The 17947-nt window shown below is 53.7% G+C and overlaps 1 protein-coding gene and 1 pseudogene across 1 annotated transcript; both read left to right on the forward strand.

Annotated features, from left to right (window-relative positions):
* Positions 1–4480: 4480 nt before the first annotated feature.
* Opa3 (outer mitochondrial membrane lipid metabolism regulator OPA3) lies at positions 4481–14838 on the forward strand. Its single transcript, XM_090322224.1, has 2 exons — positions 4481–4853; positions 10607–14838. Exons 1-2 carry the CDS (start codon positions 4712–4714, stop codon positions 11059–11061), a joined length of 597 nt encoding a protein of 198 aa, XP_090178350.1. The 5' UTR covers positions 4481–4711; the 3' UTR covers positions 11062–14838.
* Positions 14839–16994: 2156 nt separating this feature from the next.
* LOC150043702 (optic atrophy 3 protein pseudogene) lies at positions 16995–17925 on the forward strand (annotated as a pseudogene).
* Positions 17926–17947: the final 22 nt, after the last annotated feature.

Genomic DNA, 17947 nt, shown 5'->3' on the forward strand with positions numbered 1-17947 from the left:
CCCCGCCCCCTGCGCTTCATCCCGGGCCTGGTGGGCGTATGCAAATGAGGATCATGAATATTCAGGAGCACGGGAAGGATAGGGGTCATGAATATTCATACGGCGTCGGTGGCTCCTGGCGCGTCCACCTAGCCACTCCGGAGGAGACTGAGAGCTGAGGATGGAGATTCAAATCGAGCCCTGGCAGGAAAGTCCACGAGAAAATCAACAATGGAAGTGGAAAAAGTGGTAGAGTGCCAGCCTTGAATGGAAAACAACGAAAGGGGCAGCGCCCAGGTCCTGAGTTCAAGCCTGAAGACCAGCGTGAAAGAAGAAAAGAAGAAGAAAGGAAGGAAGGGAGGGAGGAAAAGAGCAAACTAAGGGATAGGGGCCCAGTCTCCTGAGTTCAAGCCTCAGGACCAGCACAAATAAAATAAAACATAAGGGAAAAATACAAGAGAAGAGTGAGGCTGTTGTGTTGCCGCTCGACTGTCTTCCACCCATAATCCTCTGAACAGCTGACTTTTCCTAACAGTACTGGAGTTTGGGTTCAGGCGCCTGCACCCTGGCAAGTTCTCTGATGCATGAGCTCCCATCACCCTCCGCTGCATTGTTTTTTTCCACTAGGGTCTTGTTTTTTCTGTGCCTGGCTGGCTTAACAATACCCCTGTAGCTAGGGTCTGAGGTTTTAATCACTGTGCTCAGTCTTTTATTTGTTGAGATGGGGGTGTCTTCCAACTTTTTTGCCCAGACTGGCTTTGAAGTATGATCATTCCGATGGGCACTTCTTGAATAGCCAGGATTACAGGGGTGAGTAACCCAGCCCGAGCTTCTTTTGCTTAAGGCTAGCATTTTACCACTTGAGTCACAGGGCACTTGCAGCTTTTTTTCTGAATAGTTCATTGCGGGTAAGAGTCTCACAGACTTTCCCGTCCAGGCTGGCTTTGAACCCCAATCCTCAGACCTCAGCTTCTTGAGAAGCTAAGGATTACAGATATGAGCTGTGGGTGCCCTGCTTCTGTTTTCTTTGGAAGTTCCAGGATGGCCTGGAACTCCTGACCCTGCTGCCTCTGCCTCTTGAGTGTGGAAATTACAAGGGTGCACTGTTGCTTCTGGCTCTTAACTGACTTAAACTATTGTCTTCCTCACAAGTGACAGGAAATTGAGGCAGCTGAGGACAGAGGGCCACCTGGAGCCTGTACAAAACAAGAAGGACAGGGGAGGGCCCATACCCAGGTAGTTTAGGAGCCACAGGCAGCCAGGCCTGTGGCTGAGCATTTGGGCAAAGCAGTGGACACAAATGCAAAGGCCCTGGGGTCACAGTGTGTGTGAACTGTGTGGGAGTGGATTACAGGGAGGACAGGAATGGGAGCTGGGACTTGAGAGAGGGCCCCAGGTCTGCAGTACAGAGCCACACAAGTCTCTTGGAAGACCTAGCCTGGGGGTGGACTTAGTGGACAGATGGACAGGAGGTACAGGTAGCAGCCTGGGCCTGGTGGGGTGACTGCAGGTGTTCCTGCTGGATGGGTATGGATGGCTGCAGCCAAGGGCAGGGCAGCTCCAGCTGAGGATGTGGAGGATGGGCCCAGGCCCATGCCACTGACCGACACCAGCCCCTTGCCCATTCTGGGAAAAGGGTGATGGGAGGAGCGGAAAAAGCCCCTGGAGATGAGCCAAGAGCTCAGCTCTGTCACTGCACCCTCAGTGGGTGACTCAGCGCCTGGGCCTAGGTTTAGCTGGGCTCCCCCTCTTCCCCTGGCTGTTTTCCCACGCCCGGGGGAACTAGGGAAGCCTGAAGCCTGCCCTGCCGCTGGGACCCCTCCCTCCGCAGCCTCAGGGGTCAGCAGACATGGTCCTTGTCCAGTTATCAGGAAGGACAGCAGATGAGAGCACTAAGAGTTTTGTTCTGGAGATCTTTTTCCACCCCATCCTGGGGCTGGAACCCAGGGCCTCCTTCCTGTATGCAAGCCATCTACCTTGACCATACTCTCAGTCCTTCTGTTTGCCTTTTGTTTCTTACACAGGGTCTCTATAACCTTTGCCTAGGGAAACTTACTACCCTCCTACTTTTGCCTCCCCCAGTGCTGGGACTACAGGTGGGTGCTGCCAAGCCCTTGCTAAACACCTAGATTTAACATGCATTGACTGTTTCCCGAAGAGCCCACTCCCTTCTCACAGGTGTGTAAACAGGCTGCTGAGAAGGGCTGGGAGAATGGATCACACACACACACACACACACACACACACACACACACACACACACACATTCTCAGAAGAGATTCCTGGAACACTTGTAAGACAAAGGAAGCAGAAGGAAGAGGGGAATGGAAAATGCACTTAATGACTAACACAAATGGCATGGGGGCAGAGAGGAGAGGAGAAGATCTGGAAAGTTCTACTACTTGTCCACTCCAGAAAACTGCTTCTCCCTGTCATCAGGGGAAGCCTGAATATCACTCATTCCCATCAGATGCTCATTCTCCATCCAGCCAAAAAGCATTTATTGGGCCAGGAGTTTGGCCTAGTGGTAGAGTGCTTGCCTAGCATGCACGAAGCCCTGGGTTTGATTCCTTGGTACCACATACTCAGAAAGGAAAAAAAAAAGTCAGAAGTGGTGCTGTGGCTCAAGTCGTAGAGCACTCGCTTTGAGAACACTCAAGGACAGTGCCCAAGCCCTGAGTTTTGCCAGGACTGGCAAAAACCAAAATAAAACAAAAACAACCCTGAGGGCTGGGAGTTTGGCCTAGTGGTAGAGTGCTTGCTTAGCATGTACGAAGACCCGGGTTCAATTACTCAGTACCACATACATAGAAAAAGGCTGAAAGTGGTGTTGTGGCTCAAGTGGCAGAGCGCTAACCTTGAGGAAAAAGCCCAAGGACAGTGCTCAGGACCTGAGTTCAAGCCCCAGGATTGGCAAAAAACAAAACCTTGAGCACATACTGTGTGGCAGGCATTGTGCTGTGAAGCTGCCCACCGCAATCCTGGGGTAGCTCAGTCCAGTGGCCCCACCCCCAACCCGGTCAGTTCAGCCTCAGCAATCCTTCCTTTGCTTCCTTCAGGAACTTTGGGCAAAGTTTCCTCTGCCCAGTCTCAGTTGGCAAATGAGGAGAGGACTAGTCCTAAGACTCCAGCTCCCTCATGTCGCATCCAGAAGGGATTCTGGGAAATCGTTCCTATGACCATAGTTTAGACAGGTGTCGATTCACTCACACACACATACACATACCTCATGCTGTTTTGAAATAGGGTCTCACTATGTATCCCAGGCTGGCCAGGAACTATCAATCCTGCCTCTGCCTCCTCAATGCTGGGATTACAGGTGGGCACAACCATGCCCAGCTACCATCATTGGGCATCTCACAAGTCTCTTAAGTGCTTAATGAAGGGCACAGAGGAAGTCAGAGTAGACACCTGGGGACAGCTGGGAGGGGGGCTAACGTCTCTCTCCCCACCTCCTCTGCTGTCCATCCCCCTCTCTTTCTCCCACTGCACACCCCATCAAGCAGGAATTTGAGCCCAGGCCTGACATTGTTTATAGGATTTTGCTCCCCGCTGGGTAAGCCTGGGACTTTTCTTTCCAGAGCCAGCTCCCAGGGGACCCTCGCCCTCCAGAGGAGGAAGTGGGGTTGCCTGAGAACATTTATTAGCCAGAGGCAGGGCTATCCATCTCTGCAGGCCGAGGAGAAGTGTGCCACACCCCACATGCACACACAAGTCTGGGGGTGTTGCTCTTAGCTTCCGTCCCAGAGCAACACACACATTTAAACAGCATATTGCTATTATAAAGAGGACGTTCAGAGGGATTACAGTGACACGAGTACTTTTTTTCTTTTCTAATCTTTGTGGGTCTTGAACTCTGGACCCGGTGCTGTCAAGGCTGGAGCTCCAGCCCTTGGAGCCACAGCACCACTTCCAGTTTCCTGGTGGTTAACTGGAGTTTGACTTTCTTGCTAGGACTGGCTCTGGACCGCGATCCTCAGATCCCAGCCTCCCGAGCACCTCAGATGACAGGTGTGAGCCACCGGGCCCGGCCGCGAGTCTACATCTTTCCGGACAGTGTCTCCCCCCCATCCCCACCCACAATTTGTATGGTTCATTCTCAAAACAACAACAGAAACGAGTTTTTGAAACCATAACTTCACATAAAGCCGCACAACAACCCTGTAAGGTTATTCACGACTCCTGGTCTACACGCGGGCATCCGGAGGCCCAGGGAGGCTGAGTCACCAGTCCAGGCTCGCACAGCGAGAAAGCGAGGGGCAGAGCTGGGACCCCGAGGTCTGGGTGACACCCCTCCCACTTCCTCTCGCAGTCAGTCCCGGCGAGAGCGCTAAATGGAGCGCCAGGGCCTCAGGACTCCTAATTAGGACGAATCCAGGCGCCTCCTCTGGGCGGGGAAGCCGACGCGGCGCTTGACATCACGTACGAGCGCGGTGACGTCAGCCGAGGCGGGAACGAGAATCCAGCAGCCGTTTAACGGCACCGCCCACTGACCGCCTCACTTCCGTCTTTCATTTGCATATTCCGCGCACGGACGTGAGGACGTCGGCGTCGACGCGGTGACGTCAGGGAGCGCCCCTGCAGTTACCCCTTTTCCCCCCCTCAACGTACGCACGCACGTACGTAGCCACGCACGGTCCACCCGAGGGCGGGGGAGGAGCGGAGAGGTCGGAGACGCCGGAGACGCCCCGCCCCGTCAGATAGGTTGCGCGTGCTCCGTGCGACCGCCAAGATGGTGGTGGGCGCGTTCCCGATGGCGAAGCTGTTCTACCTGGGCATCCGGCAGGTCAGTAAGCCGCTTGCCAATCGAATTAAGGAGGCCGCTCGCCGAAGTGAGTTCTTCAAGACCTACATCTGCCTTCCGCCGGCTCAGCGTGAGTGACCCCACGTCCCTCCAACCTTCTCATTCTCCCACCCGTCTCAGGTGGTTACTTAGGGGATGGACTTCTACCCGTGACCAATCACAGCCAGAACCGGCAAAGTGCTGCAGCCAATAAGGGAGGGCCTCTGGGAGAAAGGCATGTAGTTAGCCCAATAGTAAAGGCGGGCGTGGGGAAAGGGGCGGGACAAGGCAGTAGCACGCGCCTTGTGAACGCCAGCCAATAGGAGAAGAGAATTTGTGGAAAATGACGTCTAGACGAGCCAATAGTTTGGGAAACCGGCTCAATTGGGGCGGGGCTTTCCGGGACTGAAAGGAGCCAGAGTCGGGACTGAAGAGAAACCCAACTGGTGTGCTTTGCCACTTAAGTGGTTTTGTTCCCCCAAAGCTACCCTGTTCCTCAATTTCCCTTTTGCTCTAGGAGGTGCTTGAATGTCATGTATTTAGAATACGTGTGCCTCAGTTTTACTCCAGGCAGTAGGCCTAGGCTTGTGGGGTGGGTGAGGTTTGGGGTCTGGGGGCGTGTCTCAAAAATCTGGCAAATTTATCCCTATATTTGTTAATAAGCTCAGACGCAGAGCATTCATTCAGCAGACAGACTATACAGGCCTTTCGGTGTACACCTGGCAGATATATACCCTCGATCTGTCAGCCACATCTCAGCGTGGACTGGAGCTCAGAAGAGCCCGTGGTCAACAGGCATGGGGACCCCCTAAAGGGATCTGTCTGAGCCGAGATCTGAAGGGCATCACCAGAGCTCAAACTATGAGCTACTTTCAAAAGATGATCCACGGGGGCCAGGAGTTTGACCTAGTGGTAGAGTGCTTGCCTATCATGCACGAAGACCACATACATAGAAAAAGCCGGAAGTGAGCTCTGAGCCTTGAGAAAGCTCAAGAACAGTGCTCAGGCTCTGAGTTCAAGCCCTGGGACTGGCAAAATAATAATAATAATAAAGATGATCCACGTGCTCTGTGGGAATGGGAGATAAAGTGAATATAACTTTCTGGGATAACAAACCTTTACTTCTGTCAGCCATTCACTGGGGACAGAGTCATCTCTCATCAGTGACAGTCTTGGGTGGACAGTGCTGGGATAGCCAGACCTACTGAACTCTTGACCTGTCAGGAAGGACTTTCAGGCAGAGGAGATGTAGGAGTGGGTGACACTTGAAAGGTGTCATTCCCAGACAACGGAGACAGTGTTACGGCAGAGGAGGGAGCGTGTGTAAATGCTGCAAAGTCTTTGTCCTTTGGTATTTGTCTTTCTGCCTGGCTTCACGTCTTAGAATAGGAAAAAGTTGGGGGTCGTAAGTGGCAAAATGTGTTCGTATCAGCTATCTCATTTGACCCTTCTCGTGTTGGCTAGGATGGAGGGGTGACTTCCTGAAGTTTATGGAAGCAACACTAAGGTCTGGAGGTGGGGTACATTGCTGCTCTCACACTGGAGATTGATGCCACAGGTGGGGCTTGAACTCTGGACTCCAGACTTGATTACTTCCTGCCTCTGCCTTTCTCCCAAATATTGTGAGTTGCCACCCTTTTATGGTTTGTGGCAGCTGGACACCAGTGGTCATGACTGTAATCCCAACTATTCAGGAGGCTAGGATCTGAGGATCATGGTTCAAAGCCAGCCAAGGCCGGAAAGTCCACCAGCCTCTGGGGACTAAACTCAGGGCCTGAGAACTGTCCTTGGCTTTCCTCAAGGCTAACAATCTGCCACTTAAGCCACAGCACCACTTCCAGCTTTTTTGTGTATGTGGTACCGAGGAATCGAACCTGGGTCTTTGTGCATGCTAGACAAGCACTCTACCACTAGGCCAAACTCCCATGAGACTCTTAGCTCCACTTAACTACCAAAAAAAAAAAGCCAGAAGTGAAGCTGTAGTTCAAATGATAGCATGCCAACCTTGAGTAAGAAAGCTAAGGGATAGTGTCCAGGCCCTGAGTTCAAGTTCTAGTACCAGCACTCTCCTCCTCTCAAAAAGATGGTTTGTGGAGTCAAAGTGACATGGCTTCTCAGGTCTTTTAATCCCTCTTAGCTTCAGCTTCTTCTTTGGCTTAGAGGACGGTTCCCAGTCCTTAGGACATTGAACCCTGACAAATTATTATAAGGTAGAAACTATTACTATACCTGTTTTATGTGTATATTCTGTGTTTGGGGGGGAGCGGGTGCTGGGTATGGAACAAACCCATTGCTTTGCCCATGATAGGGCAGTGCTTTAGCTCGAGTCCTGAGGAGGCTCACCTGGACATTGAGACTGGGACGGGATCCGGGGTTGGTTCCCTCCTTCCTGTCAGGTCATTCTCTCCATCAGGGATGCTTGACACCATCCCCACCCCCCAGCCTGGCACTGCAAGTCTGAGTAGCTGCTGGCACAAATCAGGACCCTGGCCATGGAAGACTGGTACCGTCTAGCAGGAACAGTCTTGAGTTTGGGGCTGGCACCACCACTTCTTAGTTGGATATTGATGTCCAGTAGCTGCCCATCCCTGAGGCTCCTTCTTTGCATTGAGCAGATGAGGGTGGCACAAAATGAGGCGGTATGGAGGTCGTGGCAGTGTGTATATCCGTGTCTTAGTCCTGGGTAGGAGCACACAGAGCCTGTTCTCCTGTTCCCATCACTGCTGGAGGCAAGACAGCTTCCTGCTCTAGTTCCCACCCACCCTACAACCCCTGTTGTGCTGTTACTGGTAGGTAGCCCATGGAGCTGGGCGGCGGGGGGGGGGGTGAGTGGCTTTGTGGAGTGCTCGTCTGTGGCCCACCAGCAGGTCCACTCACTGGGCAAGCCTGGAGAAGAGCTGGCCCTTTTTAATTTGACCAGTGTCCAGAGTGGCACATGGGTCCTGGGGCTTGTCAGGTGGGCTACAGCTGGTGCCTCTGGACATCTGCATTCTCTTCCTCCAGGGAGATGCAGAGTGTTTTCTCCTCATGTCTGTGCGCATGTGTAGTCATTTCCATCACGCAGCATCGGGCTGCATTGTGACCAGAGACCTGGAAATGAGAGGGAATGTTAATAATAATTCAAAAACTACATTGAGGGGGCTAGGAATCGGGCTTAGTGGTAGAGTGATCGCCTAGCTTGCAAGAAGCCCTGGGTTCGATTCCTCAGTACCATATACATAGAAAAAGCCACAAGTGTCTCTGTGGCTCAAGTGATAGAGTGCTAGACTTGAGTAAAAGAAGCTAAGGGGCAGTGCCTAGGCCCTGAGTTCAAGCCCCAGGACAAGAAAAAAGAAAAGAACAATTGGGGTGTTATTCAAGCTTCTTTGCTCATAAGACAAATATTTTTCTGAATCTGCAGTAATTATCTTCCCCCCCACTGGGCATTCTGCCGAGGCATTGGCTGGGGTTTGGTTTTGAGTTTACATTTCTTCTGTGGTCCAGTGACCCAAATCCTAGTTACTCAAGAGGCTGAGGAAGGAGGCTCTCCCTGGAAGGAGGCTATCCCTAGCTCTGCTAGGAATTCCAGTGACAGAAAGCCCTGGGGCATGGCTCTCTCTGGTCGCCTTGTTAGCAAGTGCCAGACCCTGGCCTCCATCCCAGCACCCAGAAGCACAGAGGCCCGCCTCCTGTGTGTGAGGTCGGCAGCTTGGCTTGCAACCCAGGAATATGTGTGAAGACATGCCCAGGATGCGATACTCAGAGCGGCCAGGAGAGGGCGCACCGCACCCTGCCGGGGAGGCACCCAGAGGTTCAGCCAGTGTTAATCAGACATTGAGGCAGACCTGCCTGCTGGGGTCCTGGTAAGTCCTGGTGGAGTTGGTTTGGTGGCTGGCTCGCTGGAGGCATTCAGACAGGTCTCATGACCTGGAAAGAGTGCTAGAGGCCCTAAGCATGCTTTGAGCCTTCAGAGGGGGCAGGAAAGTGGTGCATGGTGGGACATTGGCAAGAGACACTTCTCAAGGAGGAAATTCTTTCAAGAAGTCCCCACCCCCACACGCCCCTTACTGCCCCCCGACCAGACCTTGAGCCCCAGGGTGCCCTGCTGCAGCAGGAGAGGTTAACTTAGTAAGATGAAGTTACTAAGCTGGCAGGAAACAGTACAGTGTCATGCAGGCCTAGGCCCAACCCTGGTTGGGTGGTTTGTGGGTACCTGGATTTGAATTCCGGGCCTTGCGCTTGCTCAGCTTGCCTGCATGGTTGACTTTCCACTTGAGCTACACCCTCAGCCTGGCGTTTTGCTGATTATTTTGGAGGAGTGGTATCACTCAGCCAGTGAAACTCATAAATTTGACTGCTTTTTGATCCTTTCTTTTGAGAGTCTAGCCTAGCAACCCCAAGACACCTGCCAGCAATTCTCACCAAATTCTAGAGGTGAGTCTTAGAGGGCTCAACTTGTTTCACACCCCTAACCCTTAACCAATCACTGTGGCCCTGGAAATGCACTGCTCCAAATTGGCCAGGCCAAGGGGCAGGGCTAACTCCTCCTGGACCCCTTGGTCCAGGAGCAGGGAGATGCCATTCCCAGATGCTTGGCAGACAGGCTTCCAGAGATGGGCAGCTTTCATTCTGCTTGCCATGGAGCCACACAATTCAGTTATCACCCTTAGGGTGAAGTGGGCTTTGTTGTGTTTTTGGTTGTTGTTTTGTTTTGAGACAGAGCCTATGTAGCCCAGGCTGGCCTTGAGGTGCTGATTCACCTGTTTTAATCTTTCTTTTTTTTGGTCATTCGTAGGGCTTGAACTGGCTACTTTTCCAAGGTTTTCTGCTTCAGACTAGTGCTCTACCACTTTGAGCCACAGCTCCTCTTCTAGTTTTCGGGTGATTCATTGGATTTTTCTGCCTGGGCTGGCTTTGAACCCTGATCCTCAGATCTCAGTCTCCTGAGTAGCTAGGATTATAGATGTGACCACCAGGGCTGGTCTTGTTTCAGCCTCTTGAGTACTAGTACTGCAGGCCTGCTCTGACTGTGTCCAGCTTCAGGGTGAGCTGCAAATGGGATGGGATATATCCAGGGAAGGCAGCCAGGGAAGGAACTGGCTAGAAGCTGTTTTCTAGGGTGATAACTTATTAACTGATAATAACACCTTTCATCTAATATGCTGTCATTATCTCAACAAGTGATCTCAGCCACCTTGTTAGGGAGTTTGCTAGCTCATTTTGGCTTCCTGAGAGAGGAAGCTTGTTGCAGAGAAGCAGTTCCCCAAAGCAGTGCAGGGTTAAGAAGTCTACCAGGTTACCCAAGCCTGGCATCCCCGCTAGTTGGAAAGCAGAGCTGGGGTTTTCCCAGGCTGAGCATAAAACTTTTTGACTCCACCTCCACCAGTGACTGGGTGTGGTGGCAAGCTCGGATCTTCACACTTACCTGGAGGTACAATGGCTGGGCAGAGTGGTGGACTCCTGTCATCCCCAGAGATACCGGGGAGCACAAGTAGGAGGTTGGTAATCTAAGCCACCTAGGGCAGAAAGCAAGACCCTACCCGGAAATAAGAAGCGAAGGAAAGGCCTGGAGCAGTGGCTCAAGTGGTCAAGCAAACCTCAGTACAGGAGGGGAAGAATCAGCTCAGGGCCTGTGCGCTGTCCCCGAGTTGTTTTACTCATGACTAGCACTCTTACCACTTGGGCCACTGCCTCGCTTCCGGCTTTTTGCTGGGTAACTGGAGAGAAGAGTCTCGAGGACTTTGCTGCCCTGGCTGGATCGCAGGCTCCTGAGGATCCGCGGCACCCGGGCGGCCCCGACCCCGGGCTGCGGCCGGGGGTCCCCCCACTCCCCCGAGCGCGCTGACCCCTGTCTCCCCCCCGCAGTGTACCACTGGGTGGAGATGCGGACCAAGATGCGCATCATGGGCTTCCGCGGCACGGCCATCAAGCCGCTGAACGAGGAGGCGGCGGCCGAGCTGGGCGCCGAGCTGCTGGGCGAGGCCACCATCTTCGTGGTGGGCGGCGGCTGCCTGGTGCTGGAGTACTGGCGCCAGCAGACGCAGCAGCACCGCAAGGAGGAGGAGCGGCGCGCCGCCTGGGAGGCGCTGCAGGTGGAGGTGGGCCGCCTGGGGCTGGCGCTGGAGACCCTGCAGGCGCAGGCGCGGGAGGCGGCGCCGCGGGCCGCGCTGGACGAGCTGAGGGCGGAGCTACAGGAGGTGCACGCCCACCTCGGCCACGCCCACTCAGCCCTAGCGGGAGACGGCCACGCCTGCAAAGGCCACGCCCATCAAGACCACGCCCGCCCTGCCGCCCAATCCCACGCGGTGACGGAGAAGTAGAAGGCCCTGAACCCGACTTGAGTGTGGCTGCCTTCTTTCTTCCCCCACGTCCCTGCTTGCGCCGGCCCAGAGGAATCCACCGGTTCATATGGAAACCCAATGGATCAAGATGCACCTTCGGGTACCCCACTGCCCCCACGGACCGGGGCTACTTCCCCTGGGACCTTCGCAGCCCGCGGAGCCATCCTGAGCACTGTGTCCTCCAACTGAGGCCTACAGTGTTCATCCCCCGCCCAGGCCGCCTTCTGGCCGGCAGGTGGTCACCATCACCCTCCTCTAGGAAAGCAGAATGGACCTGGCCTGACACTCACGGGACCCTTACTTCTGGGCATGGCCTGGACTTCTCAGGATGGATTCAAGTCATCCTATCTCCCCCTTGTCTGGGTCCCAGTTCCTTCTCCTGAGACCTGACTGGAATGGCCGACCAGCGGCTCCTCCTACATGGAGAATTTGATTGTGTAGCTGGGGCCACTGCAGTCTCTTCTTCAGCTCAACTGTTTGCCCCGGGCCTTGTGATCAGTGGCACATCCTTTCCTGGTCTCCCCAACGTGGTCTTCAGTGGCATTTCTTAGGGATCTGCTGGCAAACGGGCTCCACCACCACACTCCTGCCTCCTGTGAATGCATCTGGGTGGCCAGGCCTGGGCCCCAGCTGCTCTGGCTCCCATATTCCTTCTCAGCTCCCGTTTAGGTGTTGTCAGGGGCTCCTCCTCCAGCTTTGCTGGTGCTGGGCTTTCTGACTCTACCTCAGAATTCATGTGGCCTTCTCTTCTGTCTCTTGTGAGAACACTGTCTCATAATGTAGGGTCCACCCCTGTAATCTTATCAATTCAGGGGGCTGAGGTATGAGGATCCAAGTTTGAAGCTAGCCTGAGCAGAGAAGCCTGTGAGACTCTTATCACCCAACTAACCACCAAAAGCTGGAAGTGAGCTGCTAGAGCTTCCAGCCTTGAGAAAAAGTCAAGAGACCACACTCTGAGTTCAAGCCCCAGTACCTACACACACAGACACACACACACCCTTAACTATGGCTGCAAAGACTATAAGTAGAGACACACATGAGCAGGTTCCAGGGGTTGAGGATGAGGACTTATCTTTAGGGATCTACCTTTCCGTCCATTACATTTCCCAAACAACCTCACAGTCATTCAGCCTCACTCCTAGGACAACACCCTCCCTCCCCTGCCAGGCATCTCTCCCTAGCTTCACCACTGAAGTTGGGTGACCCAGCAGTCTAAACTGTGTGTAGCTAGTTCCCAGGGGTGGGCGGTGGGCGTGGTAGCTTGCCTGCTTAGCAGGTGTAAAGCCCTGAGTTCAAATACCAGCATTACCAATAAAAGAAAAGCAGCCTAGAATGAGGAAGGCATGTGAAGGGCGCCTTGGGCCCTGAATGTGGGTCTAGAGCACATGGAAACCCAGGGCAGAGCCAGCTGGCAGGAAGGGCACAGAGCTATCCTGTGAGCTATTTCCCACTGTGGGAAACAGTCCCTGGGGGATCACTTCAGCCCAAGAGGGACCCAAGGCCCAGGAAGTGAGGTGGTCCTGAGAAGAAGGTCACACACTGGCCACAAAGGGTATGCCTCTGCCAGAGGTCCAGATGCATGGGAAATGGAAACGGGGAGCGGAACCCAGATCCCAGCATTTAGTCAATGTGTAAAATTTCTGCGAGCCACAAGTGCAGGCAGAGAGGTAGTGCCCTACCTCCTCTAAGAGCAGGGGCACTGCTGTGGAGGAAGGGGCTTCATAGCAGGGTGTGGCCTAGCCTGGGGGGAGACTCCATGCCTGTCCCTGTTGTAACCCCCATACCATCATCCTCTCCAGGAAACTGGGGCACAGAGAGGGAAAAGTCACTTGCTCGGCTCCCTGAGGCATGGAAGAGCCGAGGTGACATGTGGGCCCAGGCCCCAGCTCCTGACTCAGATGTCCTGGAGATGGGGAGACAACAGACTTCAAACACAGTTACATGTCCCTCCAAGTAGCCAGTCCTTGCGGGCATGGGGACAGAAGCCTGGCTCCAGTGCAAGAGGCCAGAGCGTGGCTGATGGCTCTGGTATCCTACAAGCTAGTATTGTATATTTGGGATGAGGGGAAAGGCGTGAAATAAATCTGTGAACAAAGCTTCTTGTCCAGGTTGCTGCCTTTATTCCTGTATTGAAGATGTTAGATATTCATTTATTTTCTCCATGGAAAAAGTCACGTTGAATGGCCCCGTGTGCTCTGCCCCATTGTGTCTGGCTCGGAACCCAGCCAAGTAGGGGACAGTTGCACACACAAACCCTTGTTCTCAGTGTCACCTGCCACACCTTATTCAGGAAGAAGGGGCTGGGCCTCCCCTCCTCCTCCTGAATGATTCAGGAAAGTTTGCACCAGCTCACCTAGGCCCAGCCAGTGTGCCCCAGGCAGTACCTCCCCAGCTCCTCTCCCTCTCCCCCAGGCCCTGTTGAGCTGCTTTGCTGTCACTGCCTGGCTGACATTCCAGGGCAGGAAGTAATCCCACATCCGGGTGCTGAGGGCCTGGGATGGCTACTGGGTATCTGCAAGGAGTGGAAGTTTCACATGGGCCCTGCAGGCAGCTGCAGAGAAAAAGAAAGGTTCTATTCCCAGAACAGCAAGAGATTCCAGACCAGGTGTGGTGGGGCATGCCTGTAATCCTAGCTCTTCAGGAGGCAGAAGCTGAGCTTTGAGCAAAGCTCAAACAGTTCTTGGGGGGCCGGGAGTTTGGCCTAGTGGTAAAGTGCTTGCCTAGCATGCATGAAGATCTGAGTTCAATTCCTCGGTACCACATACATAGAAAAAAGCTGGAAGTGGTGCTGAGGCTTAAGTGGTAGAGTTCTAGCCTTGAGAAAGTCCAAGGACAGTGCTCAGGCCCTGAGCTCAAGCCCAGGACTAGCAAAAAATAAATAAGATCTTGAGAAAAGGTAGCTATGTACACATGAAACATATATTCCAGAAAATGTAAAGCATGACTTACTACAAATAAAATAAAATATATTTTTTAAAAAACAGTTCTTGGTCCAGGAGTTTGGTCTAATGGTAGAGTGCTTGCCTAGCATGCACAAAGACCCGAGTTCAATTCCTCGGTACCATATACATAGAAAAAGCTAGAAATGGTGCTGTGGCTCAAGTGGTAGAGCTCTAATCAGGAAGTGCTTAGAGTCAGGCATTGGTAGCTCATGCTTGTAATCCTAGCTACTCAGGAGGGTGAGATCTGAGGATGCCAGTCCAAGCAGCAAAGTCATTAGACTCAAATCTCCAATGAACTTCGCAGAAAAAGCCAGAAGTAGCTCTGTGGTTCAAGTGGTACAGCACTACAGCATTAGTCTTGAGCAAAAGAAGCTCAGGAACAGTGCCCAGGCTCTGAGTTCAAGTTTTAGGACTGGGAAAAACAAAACAAAGCACTTGTCTAACATATGCAAAGCCCTGAGTTCAATCCCCAGTACCACCAAAAGTCTGGCTATTAGCATATGGCAAAAATTCACAATTTAAGGCCCAGGGCAGATCAGGTTGTTCACTGCCAATAAAGATTTATTGAAACAGCCATGTTCACTCATTTTTCTATGTCTACTGTGGCCTTGCAGACCCGGAGGCAGAGACAAGGCCATCGAGTGGTAAGGGTCTGCAAAGCCTGGCCCTTCTGCCTCAAGTGGCACAGACTCTGCAGGCTTATAGCATGACTCCAGCCCCCCATCAGCCCCTCTGGCCTCCGTCACAAACATATTGCCTCTCCCCTGCCAATGTCCCCCTCCCGTAGGTCCAGCAGCCATGGCATGGAACTCTGTCTCCATCCCAATCTGTAACAATCATAATAAAGAAATCTATGTAACCCGCATCATGGTCCTTCTCATATCGGCTCACGGCGCCCCCTGCAGGTCATTATGGACATTGCGCAATTCATGCGTCATGGGACACGGTATATTTAACAGATGTAATATGTTACATCGTGTAATAATGTAACATTGTGCACGATGTTGTATGTGCTTATATCACCGGAATGAAAGCTTCACTAGATAATCTGGGGCACACTAGTTTCTATTTTGTTGTGTCTCAACTCATGAAGAAAAACTCCAGCCCAGCACCTGTGGCCCACACCTAAAATCCCAGCTACTCAGGAGGCTGAGAGCTGAGGATGACAATTGAAAGCCAGACTAGGCAGAAAAGTTCATGAGAGTCTTATCACCAATTAACAAGTAAAAAGCTATATGTGGCTCAAGTGGTAGAAAGCCCGCCATATGTGGGCATACACCTACACACATACATATTATGTAAACCTACACACTGGACTTTTTTTTTGCCAGTCCTGGGCTTGGGCTCAGGGCCTGAGCACTGTCCTTGGACTTTCTCAAGGCTAGAGCTCTACCACTTGAGCCTCAGCACCACTTCCAGCTTTTTTCTATGTATGTGGTGCTGAGGAATCAAACCCGGGTCTTTGTGCATGCTAGGCAAGCACTCTTACCACTAGGCCAAACTCCCAGCCCCTTTAGTACTCTTTTTACTCTAAGTGAGGCACAAGCTATGGAGGACTCTAACGGAAGAGATGGGATTCCATTCAGTCTTGTTCCTGTGATTATTTAATTTAATTATTTATTTTGAGATAGGGTCTGGATGTGCAGCTCTGACCGGTGAGACTCCAGATCTTCTTGCCTCCACCTCCTAAAATAAAAAGATGTGCACTGTGCTGAAAAACAGCACATCTGGCTGTTTTTCAGAAGGTGCTTATGTGTGTGCGTGTGTCTGTGTGTGCATGTGTGTGTGCGTGTGTGCGTGCGTGTGCAGCAGCTTCCCTTCACCAGGGGAGCAGCTTGTTTCATCCTGCATTGCCACCAATGAGTCACACACAAGGAAATTCCCATAGATTAAGAGGGAAAAGGGCGCATGCCTGCGGGTGACTGAGTACTGATCCTTCCAGTCCCAGCAGCCTGGGGCAAGAGTGGGGTCAGTGTCTAGCAAGGACATCCTGGAAGGGATTCTGTGCAGACAGAATGGGACAGACCGAATGACTATCTAGTCTTCCAGTCATTGTTTTGTTTCTGCCAGCCCTGGGGCTTGAACTCAGGGCCTGGGGTACTCTGTCCCTGAGCTTCTTTTGTCCAAAGATAACACTGAACAACTTGAGCCACCACACCACTTCCAGATTTTTATGTGATGAATTGGAGATAAGAGTCTCACAGCTGACTCAGTGGCTCACGCCAGTAATCCTAGCTACTCAGGAGGCTGAGATCTGAGGATTAAGATTCACAGCTGGCCCAGGCACAAAAGAACCTGAGACTCTGACCTCCAATTAACCTCTAGAAAACGGGAAGAGGGGCTTGGCTCAAGGGTAGGATGGTAGCCTTGAGCTGAAGAGCTCAGGGACAGCGCCCAGGCTGAGATCAAGCCCCATACCCAAGCTACAATTACAAGTGTGAGCCACTGGCACTCAGCTTTACAACGCATTTGTGAACTGAGTTTGCCTTACCCATGCCTGGGCAACAGGGCCACCACTGTCCTACAAAAACAAAGCACAGTGTCCACTGAGGGGTGACAGAGCCCAGCTTCCAAAGGGAGAAAGGGAAGCAATAGGAAGGAGCAGGCTAGGCATGGGTTGCCACACCAGTAATCAAAGCTACTCAGGAGGCTAAGATCTGAAGATCATGGTTCGAAGCCAGTCCAGACAGGAAAAGTCTATGAGATGTGGCATGCCCAACACCCACTCAGCTCATGAGTCAGATCCCAGACCGCCTTTGGGGGTTTCAAGGCTTCATTGCTTTAAGCACTGAAGCGGGAGGGCGGTTGTTCTAGAACAAGGCACAACCTGTGCCCAGGCCCTCGTGGATCGGGGAGTCACTCCAGGCGGGACGGCGAGGGGCTGGGCGTGTGGACGGAGGTGGGCGGGACCTGGGGCTCCCCGCCCCTCGCTCCCTGACGCCCCCTTTCCCTCCATCCCCGCAGTGTACCACTGGGTGGAGATGCGGACCAAGATGCGCATCATGGGCTTCAACGCGGAAGCCGTGAAGCCGCTGAACGAGGGGGCGGCGGCCGAGCTGGGCGCGGAGCTGCTGGGCGAGGCCACCATCTTCGCCACGGCCGGCTGCTGCCTGGTGCTGGAGTACTGGCGCCAGCAGACGCAGCGGCGCCGCCAGGACTCGGAGCGGCTGGCGGCCTGGGAGGCGCTGCGGGTGGAGGTGGGCCGCCTGGGGCTGGCGCTGGAGGCGCTGCAGGCACAGGCGCGGGAGGCGGCGCCGCGGGCCGCGCTGGACGAGCTGCGGACCGAGCTGCGGGCGGAGCTCCGGGCCGCGCTGGGGCCGCTGCAGGCCGAGCTCCGCGACGTGCGCAAGCAGCTCTCCACGGGGCCGTCGGGGCCGCCGGGGCCGCCGGTGCCGCCGCCGCAGCCGGCGGAGCGCGAGCACTAGGGTCCCCAGCCCCGCCCCTCCCCGCGCAGGCCCCGCCCCCGCGCCGCCTGCTGTCCACGCCCCTCGCGTCTCAGCTCCGTCCCCTCCCAGCGAACGGGGTTCAGGCTCCGCCCACCCCAGCCGCAGAGGGCGAGGCAGCGGCCCCTCCCAGCTACCTCATGAACACTGCTCTAGCCTTCCATCCACCAGCGTGCCTACATGGGTTCTCCCAAGCCAGCCCCTCTTCTGGGCCCAGGGCACACTCCAATGGGCAGGCCCCGGGTTCACCTTCCCTCCCAAGAGTAGGAACCTTCACCTGTCCCTTCCATTCTCCCCTAAGACCGTGACCCACCCCCCCAAAAAGGCTCCCCTCTCCACCCACCAGTCCCATCTCCTCCTGGGCTAGCCCTCACCACAGCACTGGGCCTCCGAAACCGGTGCCACCAGTTCTGTACCTTCTCAATTCTATTTTTTAAGACTAAACATTTTGTAATTAAAGGAGCTCTGGTAAAGGAACTG

This window comes from Megascapheus bottae, chromosome 31 (genome assembly GCF_031878675.1).
Source record: "Megascapheus bottae isolate mThoBot1 chromosome 31, mThoBot2.hap1, whole genome shotgun sequence".
Lineage (NCBI taxonomy): Eukaryota > Metazoa > Chordata > Mammalia > Rodentia > Geomyidae > Megascapheus > Megascapheus bottae.